The sequence below is a fragment of the Sorex araneus genome, chromosome 9, assembly GCF_027595985.1.
Source record: "Sorex araneus isolate mSorAra2 chromosome 9, mSorAra2.pri, whole genome shotgun sequence".
Lineage (NCBI taxonomy): Eukaryota > Metazoa > Chordata > Mammalia > Eulipotyphla > Soricidae > Sorex > Sorex araneus.
The window spans coordinates 19751161-19775578 of NC_073310.1; the positions used below are offsets into that span (position 1 = coordinate 19751161).

The 24418-nt window shown below is 43.1% G+C and overlaps 3 gene segments (V, D, J or C); all 3 read left to right on the forward strand.

Annotated features, from left to right (window-relative positions):
• The first annotated feature begins 8113 nt into the window (after positions 1–8113).
• Positions 8114–14816, forward strand: LOC129407028 (immunoglobulin lambda variable 1-40-like). The segment is given in 4 exon segments: positions 8114–8162; positions 8309–8711; positions 13801–13931; positions 14734–14816. Coding segments are annotated over 4 exon segments (666 nt in total).
• A 289-nt stretch (positions 14817–15105) lies between these two features.
• On the forward strand, positions 15106–15638 carry LOC129407029 (immunoglobulin lambda variable 1-44-like). The segment is given in 2 exon segments: positions 15106–15154; positions 15301–15638. Coding segments are annotated over 2 exon segments (387 nt in total).
• A 7984-nt stretch (positions 15639–23622) lies between these two features.
• LOC101543275 (immunoglobulin lambda variable 2-23-like) lies at positions 23623–24178 on the forward strand. The segment is given in 2 exon segments: positions 23623–23674; positions 23823–24178. Coding segments are annotated over 2 exon segments (408 nt in total).
• Positions 24179–24418: the final 240 nt, after the last annotated feature.

The following is a 24418-nucleotide window of genomic DNA, read 5'->3' on the forward strand; positions in this document are numbered from 1 at the left end:
CCAAAAATCCTAGAATTAGAATTGGCATATATATAAAACTGTGGAATAATCTGCTATTAAAACAGATATGATTTTGCCCTTTGGATAAATGGATATAAGTTGCAATGATTTTGCTAAAGGTGTAAGACAACTACCATTTGGTCTCATAGATATGTGGAACCTGAATTATTGATGCAAATAAACTTGCAAAATAACCAACAAAATACAATGAAAATTAGGCCTACTTTCAGTAAAACTATGGTCATTAGAAGAAAAAAGGTTGGATAAAATATTCGAAGATTTTTTTGTTGTGGGAGTGATGAGAATCATCAACATAATGAGGAGAAGAGTAAAATCCTAGATACATTTTGCTAATCTAAACCAATGATATAGCATAAACACTAAACATAATTTGAAGAATAAACCCCAAACCCCAGAGAAGGCACCTCTGCGAGCTGGGCTCTGTGCTTACTGAGGAGATGCATCAGCTGTGTCCTCTCTGGCCTGACAGACTGGCCTGAGCAGGGCCCTTGTGTGCTCTCAGTAGGTGCTTCCTTCTTGGCCTCTCCCAAGGGTAAAGCAAATTTTCATCTTCCGGGGTCTGCATGTGAGCAACAGGGCTCAGGGAGGAGCTGGGAAGTCACTGGGTGTCAGTTCAGTTGCCTGGTGTGCTTGTAACAGAGAAGAGAGCAGAGAATCAAAGGAGGTGTGGGTATACTAGCCCCACTGTGGATTAGGGCATGTGTGGATCATGGTCTGAAATCTTATTCTGGCTTCTCTCAGTGTAGTTGATCAGGTTTTGGGGTTATAGAGAAAACCTTTTAGCCTGGTTAAGACCATAACTCTGATCTTTAGAAATAACACTGGAATCTGACCCATGACCTGCCTGTTGCAATAATTTCTCTGCCTAAGCTGACCTAGCTACTCTCTTTTGTTTCTCTCATCAGCCTCATCTTCACCCTGAGCAGTGGCTTCTGTGCTGGTGGCACCTGCATGCAATGGTACCAAAGGAAACCAGAGACCCTTCTCTGGTATCTCCTGCACTACCACAGGGACTCCAAGAAGTACCAGGGTTTAGGTAGTCCCAGTTGCTTCTATGGATTCAATGATTCATTGACAAATTCAGGGCTTCTGCTCATCTCTGGCTGCACAGCCTTAGGGCAAGGCTGAATATGTCTGTATGGATGGTCACAATTGGTTTTATCAGAGGGACAAGGAAAGATGAGGAATGATAAGAAAACCTTTTCTGAAGCTAAGGGATATGATGATGTTTGTGATGAGTGTGGTGTTGGAATTATGTGGATGTGAAACAATTCTTAACAGTATTTTAAACCAGAGCATCTCAGTAAGAATAAGTATAGTAGACTATACTAAATGATCCAGTCAAAGACATGGTTTACATCCTACATAAAAATTAGCCCACTAAAAGACTTATGCCATAACCAAGAATTGGCTACAGTTGTGGTTCCTCAGTGTGTCTAACTCAGCCTGAGACGCCAGGTTGGCCACACGTGTTCCCTGGACAGCAGCTGACTCTTTTGTTTTCAATGTTCCTGCTTGACCTCAAAGCCAAGAAAGTGTAAGAAGGAGTGCATTGCAGGAGAAACACCCCTTCAAGAAAACAACCTTAAATCAATTCTGTGGGCCAATCACCCCAGTGCTCACCAGGTTCAGGAGACTGTTGAGGAGGTACCAGTGAAGCTGAGTACCTTCATCAATTTCCCCAGAAAGCTCTGGGTATGACACCTCTCATGGGATTCAGATGTTGATGTTTTCAGATGGTGGGTAGGAGGACAATAACTCTCCAAATAAGGATGTTTTGGAGCCTAATAATCTACTTCTCAGATTCAGTTTAGGAGCAGTTGCCTCTGTCTGCGGACAGCTGAACTTGTGATGGTGCTGGCACATTGGATGGTCTCTGTGGTTGATCTTCATCTGATTCAGCAGGTGGCACTGTGGGCTTGTCCCTGAGCCTGTTGGGGGAACTGAGCTCTTAAACTGTCACCAGGGTCTCTGCACTCCCTGAGGATTAGAAACTGTGACCTCTAGCACCCTGGAGGCTGCCCCAGCTCCCCCTCCAAGTCAGCTTTCACCAAATGTAGGCCCAGGGGCAGATGGGGAAGGGGTGATTTGCATAAAGGGCTCCTTTCTGCTCTGCCCTCAGGGGAAGATAAGAGGGACTTTGTGCAGTTGTCTCCCTTGTGAGCTCCACATCAGAGTCCAGGGTGTCTCTGCAATGGCCTGGCCTCCTGTCCTCCTCCTCCTACTACTAGCTCAGTACCCAGGTGACTGACAGTGGGAACTTGGGGAAGTGATTTTGTGGGAGACCATGGTCTGGGTTGAGAGTGTGCGATGAGGGGAAAATGCTTTGTTTTGAGAACAGGCTGTGGCTAGTAACTGTCTCACCTCTGTGTCTCCATTGCTCCATTCCAGGCTCCTGGGCGCAGACTGGACTGACACAGGAGGGATCAGTGTCACGGTCTGTGGGACAGACAGTCACCCTCACCTGCACTGGAACCAGGAACAATGTTGGTACCAATGGTGCAGGCTGGTACCAGCAGATTCCTGGTGCTGCCCCCAAAACTGTGATGATAGGAAGTACTCGACCTTCCGGGATCCCAGATCGGTTCACTGGTTCCATATCTGGAAACAAGGCCTCTCTGACAATCTCAGGCTTGCAGCCTGAGGATGAGGCTGATTATTACTGTTCTGCATGGGAAATCAATATCAACAATGCCACAGTGCTTCAGACTCGAGGGGAAATGAGGCAAAAACCCAGCCCTGTTTGAAGTGGTCTCCCACAGGTCAGCCTGTGACAAACAGGAAACAGAGCTGTGGAGACTGCACTCTCTGAGTGTGACTGTGAGCACAGACTCACTGAACGAGGGCAATATTGGCTCCTCCTTCTCAGACTGGGTGTGATTAATAGCTATGCCAAGATATAACCAGTTATTAATCATGTTTAAACACTTACAGTGCCCAGTTCAAATTTTTTGCTTCATGAATTGACAGATTTGCATAGTCAACACCAAAATCTAACTAAACAACAGTTTCATCATTCTGGAAAGAAATTTCAAACCCATTATTGATTCTTCTCATGCTACTCTACGCTACTCACTCCAGACAAAACTCTAGTCCAAGTTCAAACTTTATGCATTTTTCTGTTCTGGTTATTTCACATACATTGGATCAGAAAAAAACTGTGGTACTTTTCATGTCCTTTTTTTAATTTTCATTTTTATTACATAATGCCTACATGCCACCTGCATGGCAGAGCCTGTCAGGCTACCCATGGCATATTCAATATGCTAAAAACACTAACAAATATGGGTCTCATTCCCCTGCCTCTGGAAGAGCCCACAGTACAGCAGCATTGAGAAGGACGAGCAAGGAGAGGCTGCTACAATCTCAGGGCTGAACTAGGCTGCCAAAACAAAGAAGGACTAAAATGGCTGTCTGCACTTTTAACACGTACACTGGTATGGAAGCATCCATCAAGGACCTGATGTTACAAGGCAGAAAATCAAGTGTGACGTCATTGGATTCACTGGGACGAGAAGGCATCATCACATCACATTGTTTTGGACACTGGAGAAGAACTGGTCCTCGGAACAGGTGACAGTAGAGGTGTCGGTGGTGGTCAGTGTCCTAGTCAACACGAATTTGGCCATGAGCATTGAATGCCTAACTACCGAATCGGACGCTTACATTTGAATGGATGTGGCTCATTACCGGCAGTTTCTATCTTTGTTGTCTATGCACCAACAGACAACTACAATGAAGAAGAAATTGAGAAGTTGTACATGGAGCTGGAGAGTTCTATAAAGACCACACCTTCTACAAGGTCTCTGTCAGTGATTTTAACGCCAAGATAGGACCGAGAAAGTTGTCCGAAGAAATCCACATCAGGACCCATGTCCTAGAATGGAATGAATAGGTGAGAGACTGTCTGAGTTCATCATGTTTACCAAGAGCCATCTAGAGTAGCTTGGAGCTCGAGAAGCCAAATCTAAATGTTGGACTTGGAAGTCTCCAATGAACAGTTCCACAACAAAATCGACCACATCATATTTAACCAACATTTTTGCCTGACCCATGCTGTTGTTTTCCCAAAATTTCAAACGGGATAAGACCACCATCTCCTTCATGCAAAATTTTACTTCATGGAGCATGGCAAAAGGGCAGCAGAGTTTAAGAAGAGAACTCCCAGAACGACCACCAACTGGGTGCTCTTTGGCAGATTCTTCAATGCAGCACTTTGTCCAAGAGCTAGCATATGGAATTAACCCAGATGTTCAATGTCAAATGAATAAATAATAAAGTTCTGGTATACATGCACAATTGTATGATTTTTAGTTGCAATTAATGATGAAGTCAGGCAATTCCCTGAAACACAGATGGATGTGGAGGATACCATATTAAGTGAATTCAATCAGAAGAAGGAAGCCATATACCAAATAATCTCACTTATCTTTGGTATATAGAAGAACATGAAGAGCAAGTTATGAAAGTGGAACAAACCCCTATTCCTAGATTATAGAAATGAAAAGTCAAGGAAAGAGATAAATGGAGAGGTCCCAAAGTAGGGAAAATGGGCAGCAAGGAACAGGGGAAGGGGCAGTTTCCTTGGAATTTTTGTTTATGTACAGGTCTTATCTATGTATACATCTAAGACCCAGGCAACAACGTTGTAAGCATGTGCCCAATGTACAATAATGAATCTTAAAAATATGCTTTTTAAGGAGGCAGGCTGGATTGAGGGCAGGAAAATTGGGGCCATTTGTAGTGGGAAGTTGACACAGGTGGTGGGATTGGTGTTGGAACATTGGAAACCTAAGGACCTTACAAAGATTTCTAACAAAAGTACAAATGAAAATGCCATGTGATCAAGCAGGCTGCTAAACTGAAAGGACTGTTGCATTCTTCTGTTCACAGCACCATGGTCACAATAGGTATGACATAGAATCATTGGAAATATATGCATATTAAGAGAACAGTTGACTATTGGACCGAACACAGTACAATGGGGAAGTTTCCTTGAGAGTTCCAGGAATAATTTCTGATCATAGAGCCAAGAATAAGTTTTTGAGCACAGCCAGTTATGGTATAAACACCCTTCTTCTCCACTATTCCTAGATTTAGAAGCTGTGATATATATATGTATGTACATAATATTCAACAAATATACTTTCATGTATATACATATGTGTATGCTATTATTAAAACTGATGTAATTTAAAAAGGAAACTATGTAATTTTACTTTGGGGATAATTGCATTGATTAAGCTAAATAAGATGTAGAAGTGTAAAATAATTACTATAGAGTTTCCTTGGTATTTGGAACCTGAATTACTGAAGCAAGTCAAGTAGCAAATAGTTGGCAAAATATAACAAAATTGAGTCCTAGATACATAGAAAACTATGTGTTGAAAGAAGGAAAATGGATATTCAAAGAGTTTTTTGTGTGTGGGATGATGAGAATTATACTCACAAAGCAGAGCCTTAGATGCACCATGAGAGTGTAAAACCAAGGAAATATCAATAAAATATATAATTTGAAGAGCAAACTCCAAGCCGAAAGCATCCACTGCTGGGAGATGGCTCCGTCTGTGCTCACTGAGGAGATGCCTCAACTGTGACCCCTCAGGCCTGACAGACTCCACTCAGAGAGCCAGTGTGTGCTCTCAGCAGGTGCTTCCTCCCTGTGCATTCCCTAGAGTGAAGCAAATCTCTGTCCTCCTGAGTCTGGGTGTGAGCTGAGCTCTAGCACCATGGCACAGGAAGGACCTGGGAAGTCACTGGGTGGAAATTCATTTGCCTGGTGAGCTCCTGATTGAGAAGAGGGTAGAGATGAAAGGGAAGCTGGGTCAGAGAGGCCCTACCGTGGGATCAAGGCCTCTGTATTCATGGCATGGACCTCTGTTCTGGCTTCTCTCTCACTGCATAGAAGGATCAGGTGTTGGGGTGAGAGAGAAGACCCTCCATCTTGATTTAGCCTGTAACTCTTATCCAAGAAATAATATGGGACTCTACCCCTTAACCTGCCTTTTTAACGGTTTTCTGTCCCAGCCTCTGCGGGCTTAGCCACCCATTTTCTGTCACTTTCAGACCTTTAGGGGATCAGCTCATCTGTACCCTAAGCAGTGACTTCTGTGTTGGTGGCCACAGCTTGTATTAGTACCAACAGAACCCAGAGACCCTTCTCTGGTATCTCCTGCACTAAAACACGAACTCCAACAAGCACCAGGGCCAGGTGGTCCCAGTTGTTTCTCTGAATTCAGTGATGTCTTGACCAATGCAGTGATTCTGCTCATCTCTGGCTGCAGCAAAAGGACAAGGCTCAGTATGTCTATAAGGGTGGACACAATTGGGGCTATCATAGGGAAAAAGAGAGATGAGGTATGGTATGAAAATCTTTTCCCACTCAGGTTTGTTTTCTGAAGACTCAGTGTTTAAACTGCTCTATTTAGATCTATATTTTTATACTGGTAACAGAGTGTTGGAAGAGTTGTGGTGATAAAAGAATTGTCATCCACTCCTGAGGGGAATGTCACTTGGTTCAGTCTCTGTGGAAAATAATATGGAGATTCTCAAAGAATAGGAATAACACTACCATATGATTCACTGATACTACTTCATGGCATCTATCTGCAAAACACGGGAATATGAATCCAAAAGGATATGTGCATGCCAGTGTTTATTATCACTCTTCATGTAATAGCCAAGGTGTGAAAACAATCCAAAGTCACAACTTTGAATGAATGGATTCAGAACTTTTAGTATATATACCAAATGGACTATGTATGAGTTCTAACAAAGGTCAAAATCATGCAATATTCAGCATGCAAACCATGATGAAACTCAGGATATCATGCTGAGGAAGTCAAATAGAATGAGGTAGACACAGAATGCTCTCTCTCTCTCTCTTTCATATGTCAAACTTAAAGATAACTCAGCAAAGTAGAAGCAAAGTTTGAAAGGCAATGTAATGGGAGAACAATTGAGTTTGTGGCAATGGCATGGGGTAGAAGGGGATGAATGATATTGGTTATGGTGTGGGGATTGGTGATATTTGTAATCAATGTGGTATTGGAATTACACATATGTGAAGCTATTATTAACAGCATTGTAAAAGAGAGAATCTCAATAAATACAGTTACCTAATTCTATATACTCCAGTCAAAGACATAGTTTTCATTCTACATGATAATGGACACACCCTAAGGTTAGTATCCTAACAAAGAATGGGCTTCCCAGTTGCTGCCAAAAGGACACTACAAAAAAAGGCATGGGAAGAGGGAAAACAGATTTTCAATGAAAACACATTGTGGCTCTGCAATGATTCTATCTTGTCCTGAGATGCCAGGTACCAAGACAGGGATCCGGGTATGACCACACATGTTCCCTTCACAGCTGCTGGCTCTTTTGTGTCAAGTGTCCCTGCTGAACCTCAAGCCCAGTAAATCGTTAGAAAGAGTGCATTCTGGAGAGGCATCCCTCCAGGAAAACAACCTGAAATCTATTCTGTGGACAGGCCACCCTCAAATGCTCATCAGGTTCACGGGACTCTGAGGAGTTACCAATGTAACTGAGTACCTTTATCAAGCTGATACCTTTTCCCTCAGAGAGCTTTAGGCCCGACACTTCACTTGGCACTCAGATGTTGATATTTACAGATCATACCCTCTGAGCATAATAAACCTCCTGAATATGAACGTTTAGGAACTTCAGAATCTGCTCCTGAGATTCAGCTTAGGAGCAATTGCATCTGTATTTGGACAGCTGACACTTGGATAGTGCTGGCATATTGTGTGGTCTCTGTGGTTGATCTTCATCTGACAAAGCAGGTGGCGCTGTGGGCTTGTCCCTGAGCCAGCCTTGGGAATTAGCTCTGAACCTGTCATCAGGGGCTCTGCACTCTCTGGGGATTAGAATCTGTGACCTCTAGCACCCTGGAGGCTGCCCCAGCTCCCCCTCCAACTCAGCTTTCACCAATGTAGGCCCAGGGGCAGAGGGGAAGGGGCTGATTTGCATAAAGGGCTCCTTTCAGCTCTGCCCTCAGGGGAATATAAGAGGGACTTTGTGCAGTTGTCTCCCTTGTGAGCTCCAGATCAGAGTCCAGGGTGTCTCTGCAATGGCCTGGCCTCCTGTCCTCCTCCTGTTCCTGCTAGCTCAGTACCCAGGTGACTGACAGTGGGAACCTGTTGAAGTGTTATGTGGGAGATCATGATCAGGGCTTAGGGGTTGCTGTGGTGGGAAATGCTTTGTTTTGAGAACAGGCTGTGGCTAGTAACTGTCTCACCTCTGTGTCTCCATTGCTTCATTCCAGGCTCCTGGGCGCAGACTGGACTGACTCAGGAAGTATCAGTGTCAGGGTCTGTGGGACAGACAGTCACCCTCACCTGTACTGGAACCAGCACCAATGTTGGTATCAATGGTGCAGGCTGGTACCAGCAGATTCCTGGTGCTGCCCCCAAAACTGTGATGATAGGAAATTCTCGACCTTCTGGGATCCCAGATCGGTTCACTGGTTCTCAATCTGGAACCAAGGCCTCTCTGACCATCTCAGGTGTGCAGACCGAGGATGAGGCTGATTATTACTGTGCTTCATATGACTACATTATCGACGGAGCCACAGTGCTTCAGACACGAGGGGAAATGAGACAAAAACCCAGTCCTGTTTTAGGTGCCCCTCCCCCCCATGATAAACTGTCAAAACCGGAAACAGAGCTGTGGAGACTGCACTGTCTCAGAGTGATCCCTAGCCTAGTCCCGCTGAACAGGGCCAATGATGACTCCTCCTTTTCAGACTGGGTGTGTTTAAGAGCTATGCCATGATGTAACCTGTTATTAATCCATATAAACACAATTACATTGCTCAGTTCAATTGTGCTTCAAGAATGGACAGAGTTGCACAGTCAACACCAAAATCTAAGTTTACAACATTGTCATCTTTCTGGAACGAAAGTTCAAGCCCATTAGTGAATCTTCTCATTCTACCTCACCCTACACACACCATGGAAATCACTAATCCATGTACAAGCCTTATGAATGCTTCTGTTCTGGATATTTAGCGATGAAGCATTCAAAAAAATGATGGTTCTTTGCACCTTCTTTATTTTATTTGCATTTTTATTATACAATATTTCTAGGCCAAGAATGGTGTGGCATGGGACAGCAGTTTACTCTTCTACTGAGTTCACATGGCTTACACCCTTCAGAAGTTTCTGGGGTGTGATTTCACACCTACTTTCAGTATAGCCTGTATGTATCTGCCACCTCACATCTAGTTTCCATCCACTTCCATCTAATTAGTTACTTCCACCCCTTTCCATGTCCCTACTCTTTTCCTCAGCTAACCCCAAGCTGTCTCAAAATCTAAAGATTGACTCTCTCGTTGGTTTGTTTCATATTTTGGGTTCTTGCATATTTGGGCAAATGGATATAATGTTTGTCATTTCCAGCTGATAAGTTCGACTAAGCATAGTAAAAATGCAAGTTTCTTTGCTGAATTATATTCCACTATATGAATATATTACATATTGTTCAATTGTTCAGCTGAATGCGCTCATTTGGGCTATTTGATAACCTGTTTGCTCTTATGCAAAGGTCTGCCAGAAACTTTGCTTTACTAGTTTTTGTTAGTTTAAATATAAGTTTTCATCACCAGGGGTAGAATGGTCAAGTCATTTGATAACATTCTAGATGATAGGGGTGGTCAGATGTATATTTCCAGAAATTTCACTGGCTTACTTGTATACCTTCATTATATGGGGTTTCCAATTTGTAAGTACTTTCATACATTTGCTAATATCTCTGACTGTTGTTTCACTCCCCTTTCATTCCAACCATCCGGCCCCCTCTTAGTTTGGGAGAGATGTCTCCGACACAGGAATAAGCTGTATTATAAGAAAGAAATTTTGCTTTCACTTATGTGATTGGATCTAAGGCAGCCTCGTGGAGAATAGACTTACGCTGTTGTCTGCAGCACTGGGTTCAACACCGTTTTCCAGCAGAACAGTTGCACAAGCCTCTTGCAGGCATTGCTGCTTGAGTCGGCATCAACCCAGATAGAATGATCTCAGAGGCTAACTTTCCCACTCAAATATCTAACATTTCATTGATGTTTACTTATTTATTCTTTGGTTTGTTTTTGGGTCATAGCCAGTGATGCTTAGGGCTTACTCCTGGTTCTGCATTCATGAATTGCTCCTGGCAGTGCTTGGAGGACCTTTCGATGGTTCAGGTCAATTGTGTATAAGGCCAATGCCCTACCTACTATGCTATCTCTCTGGCCCCCAACAAATATCTGAGATTTAGAGAGACTTACCATATCTCACAACTAGAACTGACATCATTTAAACCTATGTCATTGGCATTTAAAAAAATTATCATCAAGCCCAAATATTTTTTCATCCAAAACAATAACAAAACTTGAATAAGTATGTTTATAGCTGAATAACCTAAGTTATATGAGGCCAGAAAGGATATCTCATGCTATGGAAGTCCCAAACTGAGTCTCTCACACAATCTTTAGTTAGATTAATGCAGAGTTATTGTTTGTTTTTTTTTATCTTTTTCACAATGCGTTGGGAACATATTAGAGCCACCTCCTAAAGTATGTCTTAATACTCAATCCTAAATTGACACAAGACCTAGATGGATAACCTAAATTATACAACAAAAGCTTAGAGGAGACCGAGTGATAGCACAGTGGGTAGAGTACTTTCTTGCCTGTGGCTGACCCTATTTGTAACCCTGGCATCCCATACACTCCTCAGTGCATAACCCGTGCAGAAGTAGCTTGTGAACACTTCTGGGTGTAGCGCCAAAACAAACATAGAAAACAAAATCAAAGCCAAAAAAAAAAGAGTAGATGCAAGAGGGCATACGGTAAGTAACAGCGAGTTTAGGAAATGTCTGAGAAGGTAAACTGAGGCAGACATGAAAGAATTTGTGTCCTAAAGTCGGGTTATTGTGGTTAGGGTTTTGATAATCCAAATTGGAAAATAAAGAACTATTTCAAGCAATAAAATAAACTGAAGAGGCCTCCTTGAATGATGTTGATGTTTATTTAATTCTCTACTGTTATGAAGAAGGAATCTTTGTGCCCGTCACCTGCCATGATATGATCTTGTGAGTTTTCTTTGTGTCAAACACTAGATTTCTTGCTGATTTACTGGTCTTTGTGACTCTCTGATTGTTTCTTCTCTGCTCTATTATCAGCCCTTTCTTCTCCTTCATCTCCCTTGGTTCAGCACCTTAAGAGGCCCTTTCTCTCTTCTGAATTAGATCTCTGTATTTTTGAGCCATGGAATCAGTGAATATCATCTTTAGTATTCACTCAGTAAATTTTTTTTACCACATAAAAGTCTAGAGCTCAATAATGTGGATTACCAGTTATTAGATGCTAGATTGATGTATTTCATGTCATCCTTGACATGAGGAATGTGGTGAAAATGGGATTCACATTTTCAGGGTTTGTGAGGGTGTGACAAGATTCAGTCTTTATGGAAAAACATGTCATTATCTCTTAAAACTTTAAAATTTATTAGAGAAAAACAAGAATATCTCCCAGTTGAGTCAACTATCCACTTGTTAATATCTACCCTCCCCAACACAAAAACGTTTTATCATATCCTTAAGATGCAAAAACATCCATTTGAAAGGGCATATGAACATCACTGTTCAATGCAGAACTTAGTACATTAGCTAGGATATGGAATTAGCCCAGATATCTAATGAAAAATGAATAATAATGAAGGGTGTTATGATACACAGTGGCATACTTTGCCTTTCCAAGATATGATGAACTTCTGAAGTTCCCTGAAGCATGGATGGAGGGGAAGGATATCATGATTAGTGAATTAAGTAAGAAGAAAGTGTTCATACCCCAAATTATCTCACTTATTTTTGGTATATAGAATAACAAGGAAGGAAAAGAAATTACCAAATCTTGATTCTAGATTACAGTAATGAAAAAGCCAAGGAAAGAGAGAAATGGTGTGATAGGAAAGTAAGGAGAGGTGGACAGAAGAAAAATGGGGCAGTGGGCAGGGGTCTTGGGAACATTGGTTATGAGCAGGAATATCTCATAGAGATACACACACATCAGTGACACAAAAGAGCAGCATAAGCATGGAACCTGAATTACAAAAATGAACTAAAAAAAGTGCTTGTTTAGGAAGCAGGCTGATGGAAAGAAAGGAATCTGGAGACATTAGTGGAGGGAAGTTGCATCATTGCTAACTTGTACCTCTCTGCTATTTTATACTCCACATGTGAGTGCAATATTTCTATGTCTGTCTCTTTCTTTCTGACTCATTTCACTCAATATGATACTTTCCATGTTGATCCACTTGTATGCAAATTTAATGACTTCATCTTTTCTAACAGCTGCATAGTATTCCTTTGTGTAGATGTACCAAAGTTTCTTTAAGCAGTCATCTGTTTTTGGGCACTCTGTTTTTTTCAAATTGTAGCTATTGTAAACAGTGCTACAATGAACATAGAAATGCAGATGCCATTTCTACCATACCTTTTTGCCTCTCTGGAATATATTCCCAGGAGGGTATTGCTGGGTCAAATGGGAGCTCAATTTCTAATTTTTTGAGAATTGAACATATTGTTTTCCCAAAGGGCTGAACAAGTCAGCATTCCCACCAGCAGTGAAGAAGAGTCTCTTTCTCCCACATCCGCGCCAACACCAGTTGCTTTTGTCTTTTGGATGTGGGCCAGTCTCTGTCCATCCATGAATCTTACGTATTCAGCTTTGATATTAAGGCCTTTAATCCATTTTGATCTGCCTTCTGTGCATTGCATTAGAAAGAAGTCAAGAATATTCCTCGAGCGCAGCCAAGTGTAGACAAACACCATTCCTTCTGCAACCTTCTCCCCAAAAATCCTAGACTTAGAATTGGCATATATATAAAACCGTGGAATAATCTGCTATTAAAACAGATATAATTTTGCCCTTTGGATAAATGGATATAAGTTGAAATGATTTTGCTAAAGGTGTAAGACAACTACTATATTGTCTCATAGATATGTGGAACCTGAATTATTGATGCAAATAAACTAGCAAAATAACCAACAAAATACAATGAAACTTAGGCCTAGTTTCAGTGAAACTATGGTCATTAGAAGAAAAGAGGTTGGATAAAATATTTAAAGATTTTTTTGTTGTGGGAGTGATGAGAATCATCAACATAATGAGAAGAGTAAAATCCTAGATACATTTTGCTACTCTAAACCAATGATATAGCATAAAAACTAAACATAATTTGAAGAATAAAACCCAAACCCCAGAGAAGCCACCTCTGCGAGCTGGGCTCTGTGCTTACTGAGGAGATGCATCAGCTGTGTCCTCTCTGGCCTGACAGACTGGCCTGAGCAGGGCCCTTGTGTGCTCTCAGTAGGTGCTTCCTTCTTGGCCTCTCCCAAGGGTAAAGCAAATTTTCATCTTCCCGAGTCTGCATGTGAACACTAGGGCTCAGGTAGGAGCTGGAACTTCACTGGGTGTCAATTCAGTTGCCTGGTGTGCTTGTGATAGAGAAGAGAGCAGAGAAGCAAAGGAGGTGTGGGTGTACTAGCCCCACTGTGGATTAGGGCATGTGTGTATCATGGTCTGAAATCTTATTCTGGCTTCTCTCTGATTGTTTTGTTGATCAGGTTTTGGGGTTATAGAGAAAACCCTCTATCCTGGTTGAGACCATAACTCTGATCTTTAGAAATAACACTGGACTCTGACCCATGACCTGCCTGTTCAATAATTTCTCTGCCTAAGCTGACCTAGCTATGCTCTTTTGTTTTTCTCATCAGCCTCATCTTCACCCTGAGCAGTGGCTTCTGTGCTGGTGGCACCTGCATGCAATGGTACCAACAGAAATCGGAGACCCTTCTCTGGTGTCTCCTGCACTACCACAGGGACTCCAAGAAGTACCAGGGTTCAGGTAGTCCCAGTAGCTTCTGTGGATTCAATGATTCACTGACAAATGCAGGGCTTCTGCTCATCTCTGGCTGCACAGCCTTAGGGCAAGGCTGAATATGTCTGTATGGATGGTCACAATTGGGTTTATCAGAGGGACAAGGAAAGATGAGGAATGATAAGAAAAACTTTTCTAAAGCTAATGGATAGGATGATGTTTGTGATGTGTGTGGTGTTGGAATTATGTGGATGTGAAACAATTCTTAACAGTATTTTAAACCAGAGCATCTCAGTAAGAATAAGTATAGTAGACTATACTAAATGATCCAGTCAAGACATGGTTTACATCCTACATAAAAATCGGCCCACTAAAAGACTTATGCCATAACCAAGAATTGGCTACAGTTGTGGTTCCTCAGTGTGTCTAACTCAGCCTGAGACGCCAGGTTGGCCACACGTGTTCCCTGGACAGCAGCTGACTCTTTTGTGTTCAATGTTCCTGCTTGACCTCAAAGCCAAGAAAGTGTAAGAAGGAGTGCATTGCAGGAGAAACACCCCTTCAAGAAAACAACCTTAAATCTATTCTGTGGGCCAATCACCCCAGTGCTCACCAGGTTCAGGAGACTGTTGAGGAGGTACCAGTGAAGCTGAGTACCTTCATCAATTTCCCCAGAAAGCTCTGGGTATGACACCTCTCATGGGATTCAGATGTTGATGTTTTCAGATGGTGGGTAGAGGACAATAACTCTCCAAATAAGGATGTTTTGGAGCCTAATAATCTACTTCTAAGATTCAGCTTAGGAGCAGTTGCCTCTGTCTGCGGACAGCTGAACTTGTGATTGTGCTGGCACATTGGATGGTCTCTGTGGTTGATCTTCATCTGACTCAGCAGGTGGCGCTGTGTGCTTGACCCGGAGCCCGTTGGGGGAACTGAGCTCTCAAACTCAGTTTCACCAAGGTGTCTGCACTCCCTGGGGATTAGAAACTGTGGCCTCTAGCACCCTGGAGGCTTCCCCTGCTCTCCCTACAACTCAGCTTTCACCAAATGTAGGCGGGGGGGTGGGGGGGGGCGGGCAGAGGGGAAGGAGGTGATTTGAATAAAGGGCTCCTTTCAACTCTGCCCTCAGGGGAAGATAAGAGGGACTTTGTGCAGTTGTCTCCCTTGTGAGCTCCACATCAGAGTCCAGAGTGTCTCAGCAATGGCCTGGCCTCCACTCCTCTTCCTCTTCCTGCTAGCTCAGTACCCAGGTGACTGACAGTAGGAACCTGGGGAAGTGATTATGTGCGAGACCATGATCAGGGTTGAGGGGCTGCTGTGGTGTAAAATGCTTGTTTTGAAAACAGGCTGTGGCTAGTCACTGTCTCACCTCTGTTTCTCCATTGCTCCATTCCAGGCTCCTGGGCGCAGACTGGACTGACGCAGGAGGTATCATTGTCAGGGTCTGTGGGACAGACAGTCACCCTCACATGCACTGGAACCAGCAGCAATGTTGGTACCAATGGTGCAGGCTGGTACCAGCAGATTCCTGGTGCTGCCCCCAAAATTTTGATGATAGGAAGTACTCGACCTACCGGGATCCCAGATCGGTTCACGGGGTCCAAATCTGGAAACAAGGCCTCTCTGATCATCTCAGGCCTGCAGCCTGAGGATGAGGCTGATTATTACTGTGCTTCATGGGACAACAGTGTCAGCAGTGTCACAGTGCTTCAGACTCGAGGGGAAGTGAGATAAAAACCCAGCCCTGGTCTAAGTGATCCCCCAAGGTCAGCCTGTGTCAAACAGGAAACAGAGCTGTGGAGACTGCACTGTCTGAGTGTGACTCTGAGCACAGACCCACTGAACAGGGTCAATAATGGCTCTTTCTTCTCAGATTGGGTGTTTTTTTTTTTTTTTGCTTTTTGGGTCACACCCAGCAATGCTCAGGGGTTACTCCTGGCTTTGCACTCAGGAATTACTACTGGCGGTGCTTGGGGGACCATATGGATGCCGGGGATCGAACCGGGGTCGGCCGAGTGCAAAGCAAACGCCCTACCCACTGTGCTATTACTCCGGCCCCCTGATTGGGTGTGTTTAGAAGCTATGCCGAGCTGTATCCTGTTATTAATCATTTTTTTTCTTTTTTTTCTCGAAAACCCATCCCTTCACCAGTGCACATATTCCACCACCAAGAATCACAGTATACCTCCCCCCCCCACACACCCACACCCCTTCAGCCCCCTGCCCCGATTATGGAGCTGATAAATTTCACTTTACTTCGATTACATTCAACATTTCAAACTCACTATTATTGTTAGGAGTTTCTCCCCTCAAAGTTGGACCTGCTGAAAAGGAAGCATTTGATAATTTGTTTTCCATTGCTGAAAATGGAGAGATATGAGGTTGAGTGGCTGCAATAGAGGCTGTGCTGTTTTGCAGTTATGTATTTTCGTATTTTATTAACTAAGTCCAGAGAAATTTCTGCCCAATTTGCAACATTACGAGCTCGTACCTCTCTGCTGCTCTACATTCCACTTATGAGTGCAATCTTTCTATGTCTGCCTCTTTTTTTCTGACTCATTTCACTCAAATTATACTTTCCATGTTGATCCACTTATATGCAAATTTCATGACTTCATCTTTTCTAACAGCTGCATAGTATTCCATTGTGTAGATGTACCAAAGTTTCTTTAACCAGTCATCTGTTTTTGGGCACTTTGGTTTTCCAGATTGTGGCTATTGTAAACAGTGCTGCAATGAACATAGAAATGCAGATGTCATTTCTACTATACCTTTTGCATCTCCGGGATATATTCCAAGAAGGGTATTGCTGGGTCAAATGGAAGCTCAATTTCTAATTTTTTGAGAATTGTCCATATTGTTTTCCAAAAGGGCTGAACCAGTCGGGAAGTTACTAAACATGTTTAAACACCCTTCCAGTGCCCTGTTCAAATTTTTACTTCATGAATTGACAGATTTGCATAGTCAACACCGAAATCTAATTTTACAACATTTTCATAATTCCGGAAAGAAAGTTCAAACCAATTAGTGATTCTTCTCATGCTACTCTACCCTACTCTCTCCAAAGAAATCACTAGCTCAAATTCAAACCTTACGCATTTTTCTCTTCTGGTTATCACATACATGTATCTGAAAAAATTGTGGCACTTTTCAATTCCTTAATTTTCTTTTCATTTCTATTTCATAATGCCTACATGGGGCTGGAGCAATAGCACAATTGTTAGGGGATTCGCCTTTCACGAAGCTGACACTTGTTGGATTCCTCCGCCTGGCAAGGTACCAAGAGTATTGTGCCCACACGGGAGAGTCTGGCAGGCTACTTGTGGTGTATTCAATATCCAAAACAGTAACAAAAAGTCTCACAATAAGAAATGTTACTGGTGCCCTCTTGAACAAATCGATGATTAATGGGATGACAGTGACAGTGACAATGCCTTCATGCTACTTGCACGGCAGAGCATGGCAAGCTACCCTCAGCATATTCGATATGCCAAAAACACTAACAAAAATGGGCCTCATTCCCCTGCCTCTGGAAGAGCCCCCAATGCAGCAGCATTGAGAAGGACGAGCAAGGAGAGGCTGCTAAATCTCAGAACTGAACTAGGCTGCCCAAACGAAGAAGGACTAAAATGACTATCTGCACTTTTTACATTCATACACTGGCATCGGAAACATCCATCGAGGACATGATTGTGCAAGCGCAGAAGATCAAATATGATGTCATTGGATTGACTGAGACCAGAATGCATCAATCACATCACACTATTTTGAACACTGGAGAAGAACTCTTCCTCGGAACTGTGACAGTAGAGGCGTCAGTGTTGTCAGTATCCTCATCAACAGGAACTTGGCCATGAGCATTGATTTGTTCGAATACCTAACAACCCGAATCAGACACTTATGCTTGAATAGATGTGGCTCATAACTGGCAGTTTCTATCTTTGTCCTCTATGCACCAACATCCAACTACGATGAAGAAGAAATTGAGAAATTGTATATGGAGCTGGAGAAGTTCTATATAGAAGACCATACCTTCTACAAGGTCTCTGTCAGTGATTGTAATGCCAAGATCGGACCGAGAAGATTATCCGAAGACCTCCATATAAGGACCCGTGGCCTAGAATGGAACAAACGGAGTGAGGACTGTCTGAGTTCATCATGTTTACCAAGAGCCATCCATGGTAACTCGCAGTTTCAGAAGGCCAAATCTGAAGGTTGGACATGGAATTCTCCTGGTGGACAGTTCCACAACAAAATTGACCACATCATATTCAATCAACAGTTTTGCGTGACCCATACCGCTGTTGTCCAAGCGGGATCAGACCACTGTCTCCGTGCAAAATTCTACTTCAAGGAGCAGGGAGAAAGAACTGCAAAGTTTAAGAAGAAAACTCCCAGAACGACCACCAACTGGGATCTCTTTGGCACTATGTTCAATACAGCACTTATTCCAAGAGCTAGGATATTGAATTAACCCAGATGTTCAATGACAAATAAATAATAAAGTGGTGGTATACATACACAATGGCATGCTTTCCAGTTGCAATTAATGATGAAGTCATGCAATTCCCTGAAACACAGATGAATGTGGAGAATATCATATTAAGTGAATTCAATCAGAAGAAGGCCATATGCCAAATGATTTCACTTATCTTTGGTATATAGAAAAACATGAAGAGCAAGCTATGAAAGTGGAGGAAACCCTTGGTCCTAGATTATACTAATGAAAAAGTCAAGGAAGGAGATAAATGGTGAGATCAAAAAGTAGGAAAATGGGCAGAAAGGAAAAGGGGCAGGAGCAGTTTCCTTGGAAACATTGGTTATGTACAGGTATTACATAATATACATGTAAACATCTAAAACCCAGGGAACAACATTGTAAGCATGGGGCCCAATGTACAATAATTTATCTTAAAAATGTGATTGTTAAGGAGCCAGGCAGGATTGAGGGTAGGGAAACTGGGGAGATTAGTGGAGGGAAGTTGACACAGGTGGTGGGATTAGTGTTGGAACACTGGAAACCTAAGGACCTTCCAAAGATTTCTAACAAAAGTACAAATGAAAATGCCATGTGATCAAGCAGGCTGCTAAACTGTTAGGACAGTTGCACTCTCATGTTCACAGCCCCATGTTCACAATAGCTATGACATAGGATCATTGGAAATATCACTTGTCACTTGTATCACTTGTAGTCCCGCTGATCTTTGATTTGTTTGAGCGGACGCCAGTAACATCTCCATTTGTCCCTGTCGCGTGCTATAGCAGCCCAATGATGTCTGCTTGCTCCAGGAACAGGAAAAGCCTCAAATCGTTCATCAGGTATTTGACGAAGAAATCTGACCATTGAGTTGGTGGGCGGCCACGAGGTCATCTGACATCCCGTGCAATCAGTCGGTAAAGCTCTAGTCCAGCGGTCATCTCTGAATCATATTACTTGACCGGCCCATCTGATTTTTGATGCCTTGGCAAACGAGACAGCATCCCTGATTTTTGACCATCGACAGAGGTCAGAACTCCAGATTCCTACTCTCACTTGAGTGAGACATGATATTCCCACCATAGCTCTTTTGATTCCTCTCTGGGATACACTAATAGCATTCTCATTGTGTTTGTGTAGGGCCCAGGTCTCTGAGGCATATGTAAGTGCAGGAAGAACGGTGGAATTGAAAAGATGTGCCCGGAGTCGGAGGTTCTTCGTTCTCTTAACCACTTCTTCGACGCTCTTGAATGCATTCCATGCTGCTCTCTTCCTCCTGCACAGTTCTGGCGCCAAGTCGTTCCTCATGTTGATTTCTCGACCCAGGTACAAATAGCTGCTGCATTCGGAGATGTTCATTCCATTGAGAGCAAATGGAGCTTCAGGGACCAATTTGTTTTTCATCAACATCGTGTTGTTGATATTCAGCTGCAATCCGACCTTTCCACACTCATGGTCAAAGTTGGCCAGCATTTGTGCATATTAATAGAACAGTAGCCTAATGGACCAAACATAGTACAATGGAGAAGTTTTCTTGAGAGTTCCAGGAATCATTTCTGATCATAGAGCCAAGATTAAGTTTTGAGGACAGCCAATTATGGTATGAAAACCCTTCCTCTCCACAAATCCTACACTTAGGGGCGACACCGGCCCCACCCAAAATGTGAATCCGGGGGCCGCTCGGGTGCGACCTCTCCGCAGTTGCATGAGCATGACTCCAGAGGTCTGCTAAACTGCTTTTGGTATAGGCAGATCCTTGCAGAATGTCTCCAGACTGAGAACTAAGCCGCGGCCCCATGCCTGCCCAGGAGGGGAAAGGTATTTTTCTCTCTCTCCTCTTCCTTGACGGGGCTGAAGGGCATGGTCACCGGCATATTATGATGACCACAGATGAGAGTTATAAGCTTGCAATGATCTAATATCTGGAAGAAATCTCCCTGGGCTTAGTTGCTAAAGTACAGAAATCTAAAACCCACCTAATATCTCTTCACAACCAGTCTGACTCTAGTTGGGAACTCCTAACAATAACAGTGAGGTCTTTGTTGAAATATTGGATGTAAACAAAGTAAAGAGAAAGGAAAGTGAAATTTATCAGTAACTCAGGTGCGGGGTGGGGGGGCCAGGACAGGAGCTGTACTGGGTATTTTTATTTTTGGTAGAGGAATATGGGCACAAGTGAAGGGATGGTTGTTTCAGCATTGTATAAGTGAGACTTAAGCCTGAATACATTGTATTTTTCCACATGGTGATTCAATAAAATAAAATGTGTATTAAAAAACCCTAGACTTAGAAGCTGTGGTATATATGTGTATATATATATAATATTCAACAAAAATACATGCATGTATATATATATGTGGAACGCTGTTATTAAAATGGATGTAATTTTGCTTTGGGAATTACTTGCATTGATTAAGCTAAATGAGATGAAGAAGTGTAACATAATTACTATAGATTCCTTGGCATTTGGAACCTGATTTACTGAAGCAAGTCAAGTGGCAAATAATTGGCAAAATATAACAAAATCGAGTTCTAGACAAATAGAAAACTGTGCTGGTTTGAAGAAAGAAGGAAAATGGATATTCAAAGAACTTTTTGTGGGGGGGAATGAGGAGAATTATACTCATAAAGAGGAGTCTTAGATGCACCATGAGGGTGTAAAACCAAGAAAAAGTTAATAAAAAATATAATTTGAAGAACAAACTCTAGCCGAAAGCATGCACTCCTGGGAGATGGGCTCTGTCTATGCTCACTGAGGAGATGCATCAGATCTGACCCCTCAGCCTGACAGACTCCCATGAGCAGGGCTAGTGTGTGCTCTCAGCAGGTTCTTCTTCCCTGGGCTTCCTCTCTATCCTCCTGAGTCTGAGTGTGAGCTGAGTTCTAGCACCATGGCGTAGGGAGGACCAGGGAAATCACTGGGTAGAAATTCATTTGTTTGGTGAGCTCATGATTCAGAAGAAAGTAGAGATGAAAGGGAGGCTGGGTCAGACAGGCCCTATCGTGGGATCAAGGCCTCTATATATCATGGCCTGGACCTCTGTTCTGGCTTCTCTCTCACTGCATAGAAGGATCAGGTGTTGGGGTGAGAGAGAAGACCCTCCAGATTGATTTAGCCCATAACTCTGATCCAAGAAATAATATGGGACTCTATCCAAAGACCTGTCTTTTTACAGGTTTTCTCTCCCAGCCTCTGCGGGCTTAGCCACCCATTTTCTGTCCCTCTCAGTACCTTAAGGGGATCAGCTCATCTGTACCCTAAGCAGTGACTTCTGTGTTGGTGGCCACAGCTTGTATTAGTACCAAGAGAAACCAGAGACACTTCTCTGATATCTTCTGCACTACAACACGGACTCCAACAAGCACCAGGGCCAGGTGGTCCCAGTTGTTTCTCTGAATTCAGTGATGTCTTGACCAATGCAGGGATTCTGCTCATCTCTGGTTGCAGGGAAAGGACAAGGCTCAGTATGTCTGTAAGGGTGGACACAATTGGGGCTATCATAGGGACAAAGAGAGATTAGGCATGGTAGGAAAATCTTATCCCACTCAGGTTTTCTGAAAACTCAATATTTAAACTGCTCTATTTAGATCTATATTTATATACTGGTAACAGTGTTGGAAGATTTGTGGTGATAAAAGAATTGTCATCCACTCTTGATGAGAATGTCACTTGGTTCAGTCTCTGTGGAAACTAATCTGGAGATCTCTCAAAGAATAGGAATAACACTACCATATGATCCACTGATACTACTTATTGGCATCTATCTGCAAAACACGGAAACATGAATCCAAAAGGATATGCGCATGCCAGTGTTTATTATCACTCTTCATGTAATAGCAAAGGTGTGAAAACAACCCAAAGTCAAAACTTTGGATGAATGGATTAAGAAATTGTAGTACATATACAAAATGGACTATTATGCAGTTCTAACTAAGGTCAAAATCATAAAATTTTCAGCATGCAAAAAATAGATGAAACTTGGGGATATTATGCTGAGGAAGTCAAATAGAAGGTAGACACAGAATGCTCTCTCTCTCTCATATGTCAAACTTAACGATAACTCAGCAAAATGGAAGCAAAGTTTGAAATGTAATATAATGAGAGAACAATTGAATTGGTGGTAATGGCATGTGGTTGAAGGGGATGGATGATATTGGTTATGGTGTGGGGATTGGTGATACTAGTAATGAATTTGGTATTGGAATTATGCCCATGTGAATCTATTATTAACAGCATCGTAAAACAGAATCTCGGTAAAAATAAATACAGTCAACTAAGTTTAGATATTCCAGTCAAAGACGTAGTTTTCATTCTACATGATAATTGTCACACCCTAAGATTAGTAACAAAGAATGGGCCTCCCAGATGCTGCCAAAAGGACACTACAAAAAAAGTCATAGGAAGAGGGAAAACAGGTTTTCAATGAAAACACATTGTGGCTCCTCAGTTATTCTATCTTGTCCTGAGATGCCAGGTACCAAGACAGGGATCCAGGCATGACCACACATGTTCCCTTGACAGCTGCTCACTCTTTGTGTCAAGTACCCCTGCTTGACCTCAAAGCCAAATAAATTGTGAGAAAGAGTCCATTCTGGGAGAGGCATCCCTCCAGGAAAACAACCTGAAATCTATTCTGTAGACCGGCCACCCACAAGTGCTCATCAGGTTCAGGGGACGGTTGAGGAGGTACCAAAGTAGCTGAGTACCTTTATCAAGCTGATACCTTTTCCCTCAGAGAGTTTTAGGCCTGACACTTCACTTGGCACTCAGATATTGATGTTTACAGAACATACCCTATGAGCATAATAAACCTCCTGAACATGAACGTTTAGGAACTTCAGAATCTGCTCCTGAGATTCAGCTAAGGAGCAGTTGCAGCTGTATGTGGACAGCTTGGATAGTGCTGGTACATGGGATGGTCTCTGTGGTGGGTCTTCATCTGACTCAGCAGGTGGCGCTGTAGGCTCCTCCCTGAGCCTCCTGGGGGAACTCAGTTCTGAAACTGTCACCAGGGGCTCTGCACTCCCTGGGGATTAGAAACTGTGACCTCTAGCACACTGTAGCTGCTCCTGCTCCCCATCCAACTCAGCTTTCACCAAATGTAGGCCCAGGGGCAGATGGGGAAGGGGGTGATTTGCATAAAGGGCTCCTTTCTGCTCTGCCCTCAGGGCAAGATAAGAGGGACTTTGTGCAGTTGTCTCCCTTGTGAGCTCCAGATCAGAGTCCAGGGTGTCTCTGCAATGGCCTGGCCTCCTGTCCTCCTCCTCCTCCTCCTACTAGCTCAGTACCCAGGTGACTGACAGTGGGAACCTGGGGAAGTGATTTTGTGGGAGACCATGGTCTGGGTTGAGAGGGTGCGATGAAGGGAAAATGCTTTGTTTTGAGAACAGGCTGTGGCTAGTAACCATCTCACCTCTGTGTCTCCATTGTTCCATTCCAGGCTCCTGGGCACAGAGTGGACTGACGCAGGAGGGATCAGTGTCACGGTCTGTGGGACAGACAGTCACCCTCACCTGCACTGGAAGCAGCAGCAATGTTGGTAACTATGGTGCAGGCTGGTACCAGCAGATTCCTGGTGCTGCCCCCAAAACTGTGATGATAGGAAGTACTCGACCTTCAGGGATCCCAGATCGGTTCACGGGGTCCAAATCTGGAAACAAGGCCTCTCTGACCATCTCAGGCTTGCAGCCTGAGGATGAGGCTGTTTATTACTGTTCTTCATATGACTACATTATCGACGGAGGCACAGTGCTTCAGACACGAGGGGAAATGAGACAAAAACCAAGCCCTGTTTGAAGTGGTCTCCCACAGGTCAGCCTGTGGCAAACAGGAAACAGAGCTGTGGAGACTGCACTCTCTGAGTGTGACTGTGAGCACAGACCCACTGAACGATGGGAATATTGGCTCCTCCTTCTCAGACTGGGTGTGATTAATAGCTATGCCAAGATATAACCAGTTATTAATCATGTTTAAACACTTACAGTGCCCAGTTCAAATTTTTTGCTTCATGAATTGACAGATTTGCATAGTCAACAC